Raw genomic sequence first — 13,145 nt, 5'->3', positions numbered from 1 at the left:
TATTAAAACTGTAGCAAAACACAAAACCTTTTTTCTTTCCACTTTAAAAATTGTAGTATTATTTATATATTTCCCAGATTTATACTGGTTCAATTAAAGCCTATTGCAAATTAATTTAAAAAGCTTTTATATATGTTAGTAATAATACCTTAGTTAGCATAAATATATTTCAATGAACAACTGTGGCATTCTTTTTGGAATGTCGAATATTCTCTAACCGTTTTTAGTCTTCAATTCATCCTTGATGTTCAAATTAGGTTTTGCAAGCAAAGACATGATTCAATACCCGATATATCAGCTAAGTGAGCATTCCGAGATTGATAAATTTTGGACTTTTAAATTGTTCTTCAATTGTCAAAATAAAAATATTAAACAAACCTTCAGTTTCAGATCTCCATATTTAGGAACATTGTTAGTGATGTAAAGAAGCTCATGTCTTGCATTATCCTGGTCTTCCGCCTCCAGTGACACACTGGAAATTACTTTATTTTCTGCTACTTCAACTTCCAGGCCACCATTCCTGCAGTGGAACATAATCAAAACATACAATTAGAAAGTCGATGTATATCAATACCTACGGTACTGTTCAACATGTACAGCTCTCGCGCATGTATTCATAAAAGAAAATAGGATGCCACTAGTTTTATCACACCTACCTCACTGATAAAAAAGCATTTACGGGTTGGTGTAAAAAACGATAATGTAGCTTTTTACCTCTAATTCTAGTTGTAGACTTCAAAGACGAATTGTGACCTCTATTCCGACTTTTAGGTCCCTGTTCATCTAGGTCCCTAATATTGTGTAATGTCTCTTTAAATTCTATGTTTTATTTGATTTAAGTGTCGATACAAAATATATGTAACGTAGCACATTATTTTCGTGAGTTTTTCCGCACTGTTACGCACATTTCAAAACTGCATTCGTGTTTAAAAATCCAGATCATCGCGTTTTTTCCGTCACAGTCAAAGCAAATGACTATTGAGAGCACCTTGAAATGTCCTTCTTGCAGTAACTGGATACTATGCAAGCCACTTTCTTAAAGTTTTAAACGGAGTCAAAGTAAAACTCTCTCATCAAGATTTTACATCACAAAGTAAAACCTCCTTACCGATGATTGTCCTGGAAGTGAAGGTAAAGTAACGGGAACACGCTTTTTTTGTTTGAGAATAAGCATATGAAGAGCCATGACATGTCAGGAAGGAACAGTGGCAGGTACATCTAGAAGGTAGCTGGGAAACAGGGCAACTGAGATGAAAGTGAGAGGAGGAAGACGCAAAGAAATGTTCTGAAGGGCAAAAACCAGCCCCCAGAGAAAGGTAATCTTCCATAGCGGCAGTAAAATGGTTGGAAGATCTGTAAGTTTATCTAAAGTAACAATACCAAGTATTTCTTGTTAAACGTAGCTGATGAACAGCACAAATTAGATAAAGAAAGGCATGCGTGAGGATGCTGCTTCTTTATCAATATCCCCTTAAGGCCTCAATTACGAGTTTGGTGGTAAATACCACTATATATGCACATGGGGTGAATACCAATACTACTGGGTTCAGTAAATACACAAGGTGTAAAATACCACTGATTATACATTTTTACGGTGCACCAGGGAATCATTATTTAGCATTTGTTAAATATCGAATGTGTGCTATTTAGACTATGTGGTAAATACGAAATGTGTTATTAAGCACATGTGCTAAATATGTCACCTGATGAATAGCGCAACCACAAAACATCAGAAAGTGGCCCTTTTCAGGCATTGGAATTTTCTGTAGTCTAGGAAATTAATCCCAGGAGAACAGAAACAGCCAGAGCAACAATTAAAAGGATCTTAGGATACCTCAAAAGTACACCAACAACTCCTTTCTGTGTCAGAGTGTGCAGACATTCATATTGTGTGGACAAAGCATCTTGAAACAAGACAAACAGAATCCACTGCCATCCTCTGACATCCTTCAGTCAACACAAGTAGAAACCTGCCAAACATTTCCATGATGGACAGAGGCAAGAAAAAAAAGTACAAGTTTACGGATCCTGAGTGGGAGGTCATAGCCAAATAGATAGTAAGACACCATGACCCTCTAGTGTGCCAACTCATGCGGAAGGTGCGAACAAAAACAAAAAAAAACAGGCTTGTTGAAGGAGATACTGGTCAAAAATCACATGCCCACATGATGTTTAGAACATTGCAAACAGGTTCTAAACCATGAAATTCTAGTTACATGAGTGAGTTGCCAAGCAACTGGTGGTAGTTCTCCATCTCACCTCTACCTCAAGCTGGAGGAAGAACCGATTATGACCATCCTCAACATTTCAGGAGTGGAAGACATGAAAGAAGGTCTCGAGGTCGGAAGAATCTAAGTTAACTGTCATGAGAGTCATAATTGAAGTACATGTGGTTCTTAGAAAGTTGACGTGGCTAAGAATCATCACTGTTGTGAAAAATAAAGGATGTAATTTATTACACATATTCACATTGTTCAATGTATATGTTGTAGGCTGCTAACAACAATCATAATGCACTGTAATGTTCATGATGAAGGGTTGATTTGTCTGGCAAGTACCATAAAAGTGATGTGTTACCACTGTATCACTAATGTTGCTTCTCACCACATGAGAAACTGCGGTTTTGAACACAACAAATAACATACTAGGTCAGTATACAAAGATCTTCATCACACACAATTTGCACATAAATAGTGTAGGAAAGTAACATCTTACCTGGCATGTTACCCGCATATTTCACTGTATGTATGTTGTTTTAGTCCTTGTGTCACTGGGACCCTGCCAGGCAGGGCCCAAGTGCTCATAGTATGTGCCCTGTATGTGTTCCCTGTGTGGTGCCTAACTCTATCTGGGCACTTCTAACCAGAACCTCAGTGTTTATGCTCTCTCTGCTTTCTAAATTTGTCACTGCAGGCTAGTGACTAAATTTACCAATTCTCATTGGCACACTGGTACACCCATATAATTTCCTTGTATATGGTACTGAGGTACCCAGGGCATTGGGGTTCCAGGAGATTCCTATGGGCTGCAGCATTTCTTTTGCCACCCATAGGTAGCTCAGACAATTCTTACACAGGCCTGCCACTGCAGCCTGCGTGAAATAACGTCCACATTATTTCACAGCCATTTACCACTGCACAGAAGTAACTTATAAGTCACCTATATGTCTAATCTTCACTTAGTGAAGGTTGGGTGCAAAGTTACTTAGTGTGTGGGCACCCTGGCACTAGACAAGGTGCCCCCACATCGTTCAGGGCAAATTCCCCAGACTTTGTGAGTGCGGGGACACCATTACACTCGTGCACTATACATAGGTCACTTCCTAAGTATAGCGTCACACTGGTAACTCCAAACATGGCCATGTAACATGTCTAAGATCATGGAATTGTCACCCCAATAACATTCTGGTATTGGGGTGACAACTCCATAATCCCCCGGGTCTCTATCACAGAACCCTGGTACTGCCAAACTGCCTTTCTGGGGTTTCCACTGCAGCTGCTGCCGCTGCCAACCCTTCAGACAGGTTTCTGCCCTCCTCGGGTCCAGACAGCCCTGGCCCAGGAAGGCAGAACAAAGGATTTCCTCTGACCAGTACCTCCCAGGGGAGGCGCCCAGAGCTCCTCCAGTGTGTCCCAGACCTCTGCCATCTTGGAAACAGAGGTGTTGGGGGCACACTGGACTGCTCTGAGTGGCCAGTGCCAGCAGGTGACATCAGAGACCCCCTCTGATAGGCTCTTACCTTTCTTGGTAGCCAATCCTCCTTTCTTGGTAGCCAAACCTCCTTTTCTGGCTATTTAGGGTCTCTGCTTTGGGGAATTCTTCAGATAACGAATGCAAGAGCTCACCAGAGTTGCTCTGCATCTCCCTCCAACTTCTACCAAGGATTGACCGCTGACTGCTCCAGGACGCCTGCAAACCCGCACCAAAGTAGCAAGACGAATACCAGCAACATTGTAGCGCCTAATCCTGACGGCTTTCTCGACTGTTTCCTGGTGGTGCATGCTCTGGGGGTCGCCTGCCTTCACCCTGCACCAGAAGCACATAAGAAATCTCCTGTGGGTCGACGGAATCTTCTCCCTGCTAACGCAGGCACCAAAAGACCGCATCACTGGTCCTCTGGGTCCCCTCTCATCCTGACGAGCGTGGTCCCTGGAACACAGGAACTCTACCCAAGTGACTCCCACAGTCCAGTGGCCCTTCAGTCCAAGTTTGGTGGTACTGAGTGATTTGCAGCCGCTCCGGCTTCTGTGCACTCTTCCAGGATTTCCTATGTGCACAGCCTAGCCTGGCCCCCAGCACTCCTTTCTGCAGTGCTCAACCCACTGAGTTGGCCTCCGACGTCGTGGGACCCTATTTTGTAACTCTGCGTGGACTTCGGTTCACAAATCTTCCAAGTGCCTGTTCAGGTACTTCTGCGGGTGCTGCCTGCTTCAGTGAGGGCTCTCTGAGTTGCTAAGCACCCCCTTTGTCTCCTCCTCCAAGGGGCGACATCCTGGTCCTTTCTGGTCCTCAGCAGCACCCAAATACCTTTACCGCGACCCTTGCAACTAGCAAGGCTTGATTGCGTTATTTCTGTGTGGGAACACTTTTGCAACCTTCATCGCGACGTGGGACATCTTCCTTCCAAAGGAGAAGTTCCTAGTCCTCTTCTTTCTTGCAGAAATCCAACTTTCTTCCATCCAGAGGCAGCTTCCTTGCACCTTCATCCGGGGTTTCCTGGGCTCCTGCCCCACTGGACACTGTTGCGACTATTGGACTTGGTCCCCTTGCTTTGCAGGTCCTCAGGTCTGGAAATCCGTTGTCAGTGCACTATTGGTGTTTGTTGTTCTTACAGAATCCCCCTATCACGACTATTGTGCTCTCTTGGGGTAGTAGGTGTACTTTACTCCTACTTTTCAGGGTCTTGGGGTGGGGTATTTTGGACACCCTGACTGTTTTCTTACAGTCCAGTGACCCTCTACAAGCTCCCATAGGTCAGTGGTCCATTCGTGATTCGCATTCCACTTTTGGAGTATATGGTTTGTGTTGCCCCTAGACCTATGCTTGCCTACTGCAACCTACTGTAATTCTACACTGTTTGCATTACTTTTCTGACTCTTACTTACCTATTTGTGGTTTGTGTACATATAACTTGTGTATATTACTTACCTTCTTACTGAGGGTACTCACTGAGATACTTGTGGCATATTGTCATAAAAATAAAGTACCTTTATTTTTAGTAACTCTGTGTATTGTGTTTTCTTATGATATTGTGCATATGCTATAAGTAGTATAGTAGGAGCTTTGCATGTCTCCTAGTTCAGCCTAAACTGCTTTGCCATAGCTACCTTCTATCAGTCTAAGCTGCTAGAAACACCTCTATTCTACTAATAAGGGATAACTGGACCTGGAACAAGGTGTAAATACCTTTGGTACCCACTACAAGCCAAGCCAGCCTCCTACAAATAGTGATTAATTTCATGTTTTTAGCACACTTGTTCCTGTCTACCTGAGGGGACCATGTGTACATAAATACAGCCATCTGACCCCAGGATAGCAGGAAATCCTGCTGTAGCACAGATGTTTGATTTGCTGGTATTAGCTGTGTGTGTGTCTAATTGAAATTGTATATAGTGCTCACTCATTCATGCAAGGCATCCATCACTTACCATAGTATTATGGTAAAGGTTGACTGAGAAAGGCCACACACCAATCTTGTTTCTTGTGTGGTGCCTTTTGCAAATAATTCTAGTGCTTCTAGCATTTTCAGAAAGGAAGTATGTCAGTAAATCCCTAAGATGTGCTCCAGAGTATCAGAAATGATGAAAATATGTTGTGTATTGTGCCGTTATCGAGTCAGTGCATTACTGGATCTTTAGCTGACTTGTGTTTATGGGTTCCAGCTTACAGTGCCAATCCAGGCTCCTAGCCTGTGTTGGGGGGCCTTTTGAGCTCATTGATTGTGGGCTGGCTTCTATTCTCTTGGTGCATAGTTTGTTGTAGCAGAACATGGGCCTGGCATAGCATGGCATAGTGGTCTAACAGTGCTGCCTCTATTCTGGTGGACTGTGGAATGGATTTGTGGGCTGCTGCAATCAACCTGTGAGAGCTTCACCTGTTTCTGGCTGTTAATCTAGGTCTGGCCTTGTCTGCAGGTCAGTAGGTCTGCTCTGCGGAAAGTTAGCAAAAAGTGTGCATCTGCATTACACCTGGTAATTACCAGGTGTATTAAAAACTTGGTTTGTGATTTAACAGCTGTAATAAGGCCCACAAAGGTAAACCGTTGTGCAAGGTCGGCTTTAGGGCCTTGCAATCAGTGCAGCTGCACCTGGCACGGACTTTGGTGGATGGTGCTGTGTTTCAAAATAACTTATGTGTTTAAATGCATGTGAACTTCCTTGTGCCTCGTAGGCTCTCATTATTCTAATGAGACTACTGGATTTGAGCAGCAGAATCGCCTGCGGTGTGGGGGATTGAGTCTAACCCACCACAGGTGACACCTGTCAGTCTAATCCGGGTTTGGCTCCGGTTAACTAGCAGTGTCTCATGCTGTATAGGAGGGGGGGGCTCCAAAAAAGACTTGCACACTGGGTGCCACCAGCACTAAAGCCAGCCCTGCCTTTGTGACTTGGGAAGAGTAGACTGGTTCTAGCCAACGCAAAGAGACGTTACTTCATAGGAGAATCTGCTTGGCATTTATGCTATATGCCAGAGGTTTTTTTAATTTTTTTTTAATGAAAGTGTTGTTGTTCAGTAAGGTAATATGCTCTTTGATGTGGATTTGGGGATGAATATTCTAGTGAGCCTGAGCCAACCCAGAAGAAATGCCCAACTGTTGCTTCACCTTTTCTTATTTATCAGCTGTACCAATTGCACCTGGCAGTCGCTGCTGACTTTAGACTGTTACTTTTCCAGCACAATGTATCTTTTGTCGGTGTCAGGCTTACATTGTCCTACATTCAAAACTTTGCCTCGCCTAAATGCTCTTTATTATTGTACCCCATCTTCCACTATAGAGCCAGCACTTTTCTTCCTACTGCAGCTGTTCAAGTTTGCACAACAAGTTGTCTTGCTTTAATAAACATAGAGGATGTGCAATAATAAAAATAACATGTAAATAATAGCATAGTTATAGTAAAAATATTGTAGTGCTTCGGGATATATGTTCTCATAATAGTTTATGAGTGTTTATTTTGCCAAACATTTACAATGGTTAGTTATAGCATGGTGCTAAGGTAAGAGAGAAGCCATCCATCTTGGACAGGGAATCGCCAGAGGACGTGGTTTCACCAGGGACGCCGATGCTACATTTCCGGCCATTTCTTTCTCAAACCATTGAAATTTGGCATTTTAACCTAATTGTTTGCCTTGAGGTGAACCCTGACTTCAACCTGCAGCACGCATGAGGCATTTAAATGAAAAGGCAGGATTGGGCTATTTTGACCCCGTTTAATTTTTTTGTGGCTTTTCTTTCCTAGTGACAACAGCTCCACAAAAGTGCAGCTGATGGAAGGATTCACAGAGGTTCGACAAAGGGATTAATCTGTGCTGGCTTTTAAAACATAGTTTTAAAAACACAACAGTGTTTTTTTTTTTATTCTTGTTTTAAAAAAAAGAAATAAAATAAAACACAATTGTTTTTAATACAAATAAATGGCCTTTAACATGAACTTTGATTGCCCCCTGTTTACCAGGTGCTCCAAACAAGATGGTACTGCATATTTTCCTAGTTTATCGGCTGGGTGGACAGTGTGAGACCTGTAGAACACGCCAGGGACATTTCATTCCAAATTGACCTCACCTTCCACATGCGCAAATTCAACAAAATTATAGCATTTTGACAATTCAACGAGGCACTAAGCAAGCACAGCATAAAAGCCAAACCAACCTTTTCCAAACAGGTTTGCAGACACCCTTTCCAATGTTTCCAAGAGGACAAATCTGTGAGGAAGTTTCTCAATATTTATTTTCATGAATCGGGTACTGTATGCTGCCCATTTCCCTGAGAAGATGATGGGCAACTTCTGCATATCAATATTGCAATCATTTTTTATAGCAAAGGTGGCATTTCATTGGTACCATCTTCTTACAAAGTGGGTGTGTGTAGGCATTGCAGAAATCCATTCAAAAGGCTCACCTAGGTATGCGACTCCTGCCTGATAGCGAGCAACTTAAATGAGGCTTCCAGAGAAAATCCTATAAATGCCACACAGGGAGTTCACTTTAAAATAATATTTTTTCAAGCCATTGCTAAGAAACATCACATAAATTGGGTATATGCCAAGTGCAAGAAAATATGCACTTAAGAATAAAGAGTAATACATTCATTTAAAACGGGAGCGATGATGCAACTATAGGGTGCTTGGGGCATTCAATATATACATTTAATGCAACATGAAAAACTATAACACGTATGTGAAATACATTCTCAAACATTCAATGCAAATAGCACTCAATCCAGCATTAGTAGACAGCCCAGATGTCACTGACATGCTCCACATATAATGCATTGTCATGCCATTTGAGACTTTGCCACCTTCTGTTCTGCATATGATGTCTGTCTTTTCCAGAGAACTGGTATTCACTTTCTAAATTGATGAACAGGGTGTGTGACTACTAAAGAGATTACCCTGAGTATGCTTTTGAGGCAAAGCTATATGGTCCTGAATAAAAAGACACACATTCCTGCATCCTGAAGTCATGGATCCCTCTGACCCCTTACTAAAATATTCCCGTCATTCGTGGAACACGAGTTTGACTTAAAAGGTGGGGGTAGACAGTCAAAGCTTTCAGGCAGCGTTCATTTAGGAGGAAAAGCTTCATATGTTTCCAGGCCTTTTTTGAGGATTGTCATATATGACTTGTCACCATGAAGCAAGAGAAGAAAGCATTGAAATGTGTCTACAAGATGTCATAAGAGATATGTTAATTTACAGATTTGGATTGTAGCTAATTTAGATCCTTAAACTGGTAACTATAAAAAGTCATGAAAATTGGGAAATGTGTACTAGGAGTAAAGTCATGGAAAATTTGTTAGCAGCTATGTTACACAGGATCTGCAATATGGTTTGTAAGATAATTTAAGGCATCAGATTTTCCGAATGCTAACTGACAGTGTTAAAAGAGAAGATTATAGAATAATTTAGTTGCACAAAATACGACCTACATTTTGTTATTTTAGGAATTATCTGAAATCACTTACGTCACGAGATTTGGGACAAATACACGAGTATAATATGTCTTGAGATCTGGGAATATTCACATTCTAAGACAAATGTTTTGGGAGTTAACAAAAGAATTGAAGGACATGCGATTTAAGAATAATGTATTTCTTTAAGGATGTCCTCATGTTTGGGAAATCATAGAAGACATTCAGTGCAAAGCCTGAGAATTGGCAAATGGCAACTGAGACCAACACCATACCAGGTACACAATTAAACATTCAATACACCGAAGCCTTTAAAAGTGGGAAATATTTATTGTCAGGTAAAGGCGAGGCTCAAGAGTTGTAAAACTGTAATTTAGACTATAGGAAACCTAGTAGTCCATAAACCAACCTCGTAGAATAAAAATGATATATCTTTTTAAAATAATATAAAGACCTAAGATTATGGACTAATTTGTTCTGGTTATATAATTAATTTATATCCTCAAGTGCAACAGTGAACTCAATGAGGTTTTCCAGTGCTAAAAAGAATATGTAACTGCTATGCCTAAGGACAAACAGTGAGCTTGAGAGAAAAGTCATATTTTCAAACTTTTCTGAAAAATGGGACGAATAGTGATGGACCCGATTATAGGCGACAAGTTGTGGCTTTTGCAGCCACATAAGAAAAATGTCTGCCACAAAGACCATGGGCCTCATTTCGAGTTTGGCAGAGGGGATTGCTCCATCCCAAACATGAAGGATATCCCGCTGGCTGTATTACAAGTTCAATTATATCCCATGGAACTTATAGTACAGTGGACGGGATATCCGTCACGTTTGGGACGAAGAAATCCCCTCCGCCAAGGTCATAATTAGGCCCTATGTCATGTAATGCAGGAATGCATCAAACTAAAGTTTGGAGGACACAGAGCATCATTTTCATAAAGAAATATACCTGAATAATTGAGATCTGATAAAGATGAGCCATCATTAGTCAGAGGCTGAAGACAAATACGGAGGGAGTTCAAAAGGAAGCGCTCTCGAAATGGCAGTCAGTATAGGGCGGCTAGATAGATGATGTGGGCATCCATTGAGAGACCTAGAATTAGGTGAGCTAGCAGGTTCTGATGCATCTGAAAGAGTTGAAATATATAGTTTGATAGGCCTGAGTAGGCTGGATTGCCATGCTCCAGTTTGGTCAAGATAATTGCTTGAAAAAATAATTTTATGACAGGGACTTGGAATGAGCAGCAAAGTTAAGAAGTTTGATAATCTGAAGATAATTTATTATCTAAAGTAATACCTTGGTTATAAGTCTGTTCTACCTGGAGAGGTGGAGTTCCTAAAGGAAGAGGCCACCAATAGTTTGAGCAAATAGAATTGGAATTGTGAATGGCTAACATTTAAAACCCTTCTCCAACTTCAAATTCAAATGATTGGAGCTTATCCAAGCAGCAACATCATGTAAACAGACTTTGAAAGATTCTTAAATAGGGGCTATAGTTTATTGTGATGTATATGTATTACCAATTTTATGTCATCTACAAGTTAAATAAATGAAAAAAATTCTAACCATTTGGAAAAAATTTTGTTAGTTACGTAATGTAAGATCTTTTATCTGGTAAATAATAATCTAAGGTACCAGCATTTCAGAATATCTTGGTCTCCATAGAATAATCTTGATACCTGGAGTTTATTTAATGGCGGCCATGTAAAACTAAATTTTGTGATCTAGGATACAACTGGCAACCTAGTAATTCCCGAGATTTTGAATCAGATACTGACATAGTAAGACCATCTGAGATTCAAAAGAAACATTTTTATTCAGTGGCAATCTTGTTATAGCCTAATAGCTCACTGCTGAGTGCTACACCAGTTTTTAAAGGCCCTGAACTTGAGTTCTAGGACTTAGCCGCAGGTAAGTGCCTATAATGAGAGAGGACCTTTAGCAGCCAGTACAGCCCAAGGCAGAGGGGCTATAACACTGTTAGAACATTTCACCCACTAAGGGTAGAAATGTCTTTATTAAAAAGGGAGAAACACAAAGACAAACACTGACGTGCTGAAGCAGGAGGCTTGTATCAGCCAATATAAGCCCAGAGTGACTCCATTGTCTTCAGTGGAGCTCTCAACATTCCAATGTACATTTTGCATTATGCATAGACAGTAAAAGCGTATAAGGCCTATAGTTGGATTCCCTAAGGTTAGAAATGTTACATTTTCTAAAAAGCAACTTGAAAACCTAGACAAGTGACCTTCCTTAATGAAAGTGTCTTTAAAAATCCTTCAGTAAGAGTCTTGAACCAGTGAACATGTGAAGTTTTACCATAGGAAGAATTTGAACTGTTAGTCTTGGAGATTTTGCAACTTTGAAGATGTGACCATCTTCCTTCACATAGTCCTAATGAGCACCTTCTTAATGCAAATTTTATAACTGGCTCTGAATTGCCTACGAAACATAATCTATATTCATATGCATTGTTTTAGCAATCAAGATGGGCAAAGCCTACCCCCATGCTATTTTATTATTGGCAAATGTAAAATCATCCACGTCATCTGCGGTACCATTGCTCCAGATTTATTTTGCAGGTGATACCCATGTGTTGTTCTGTGCCCCAAAGAAACCAATTATTTGCTCCTTATCTGGCAATCTAGATTCGCAACATGGAAGGACAATTGTATTCTGCATTATCACTCCATCTTTCTTACTTGTCCCTGGTCATTAAAATTCATATGTTAGGTGACCCACTTAAACAGACAGTAACATCATATCTTAAAATAAAAGACCGCCTACTGTAATTGGACTATAATATCTCACTTTCCTAAAAGAAAATATAGTTTTTCCTCTCTCCTCTAATGACAGGCTTCTGCTGTCTATGTTTTTCTTGAAGTAGTTGTTTTCTTAATCTCACCCTTTCCTATCTCTGTGAGTGCGGGGTCTGGCAAAGATGTTCACCTGGAGGATAGTTCTTTACAAACCTCCCATCTATTGCCAAACATCAGGTAGACAAGCTTTGCTGTGCCAACGCAACACATCATTCTAACTGCAGGACTGCCTGGAGGGGCCTCTCCTTGCATGGTCCTTCAGTGAACCCAGCATATAATGTCCCTTCTGGCTTCAGCCATCTGCAAGACCACGAAGTGAAAAGCAATGAAGCCAGGGAGTATGTTTACAGCTTCTCTCAGGCAAGAGTGGTTGCATTAAACATAACAGCCATCATGAGTAATCAGGGGCACGTCCCCTCATCTCCACATATATGTGCTGCTAAGCACCAGTGGAGCCCAATCGATTCCCTCTCCGCACAAACAGAAGCATAAGCACAGGAGCCATTCAAGTCCTTCCCCTAAATCTCATGACATTTCATCTGGGCTGTCTATTGTTTTAGGAGCTCTTACTGCCTTGAATAAAGATCCTGGGCCTGATTCAGATATTGGTGAGTGGGTTACTCTTTCACAATGGTGACAGATAACCCATCCACTGAACTCTAAATCTCATTATGTCCTATGGGTTTTAGATTTTGGCAAATGGGATATCCATCATCGCTGTAATGAAGTAACCTGTACGCAAATATCTAAATCAAGCCCTCTGTTATTACTGCTATTGATAGGTGCCTTCCTTCTGCACCCGTTCATCAGAATTCTACAGCATTTCAAGGTGAGATAGTATAAGATTCTTATCAACTCATCCCAGATACTGAGGATTCTTCCGATTTGGAGACAAAGGATTGTTTTAATAAGAATGAGGGCCCAGAAAAAATCTTTGCCTATCTGCAATTTAATGTGGGCTACACTGATACCTCACACACTTCACCTTCACAGGACAGTCAGTAAAGCATGTTTTCTCTCTATGTACCTTCAGCATCTTTAGATCCCTCCTTATATCAGGAAATCCAGAGGGTTATGCTCCAGGAATTGAAAGGCCCGGATAAGGCTTCAGCTGATAAATACTGGACCAAAATGTACTCTTTAGCCAATTGTGAGCAGGAGAAGAGAGATAGTTTGAAAATATTCCTTGCAT

The 13,145-nt window shown here is 41.0% G+C and overlaps 1 protein-coding gene across 2 annotated transcripts in view; it reads right to left on the bottom strand.

The window, feature by feature from the left end:
- The window catches only part of LOC138293366 (FRAS1-related extracellular matrix protein 1-like), an 892,846-nt gene that overhangs the window by 469,015 nt on the left and 410,686 nt on the right, over positions 1 to 13,145 (bottom strand). For both annotated transcript variants that reach the window (XM_069232561.1, XM_069232560.1), the window contains exon 22: positions 379 to 520. In XM_069232561.1, coding sequence (XP_069088662.1) covers positions 379 to 520 — 142 coding nt within the window. The remainder of the gene's footprint in view (positions 1 to 378; positions 521 to 13,145) is intronic.

This window comes from Pleurodeles waltl, chromosome 4_2, assembly GCF_031143425.1.
Source record: "Pleurodeles waltl isolate 20211129_DDA chromosome 4_2, aPleWal1.hap1.20221129, whole genome shotgun sequence".
NCBI lineage: Eukaryota > Metazoa > Chordata > Amphibia > Caudata > Salamandridae > Pleurodeles > Pleurodeles waltl.
This window is presented reverse-complemented; position numbering and strand designations above follow the sequence as displayed.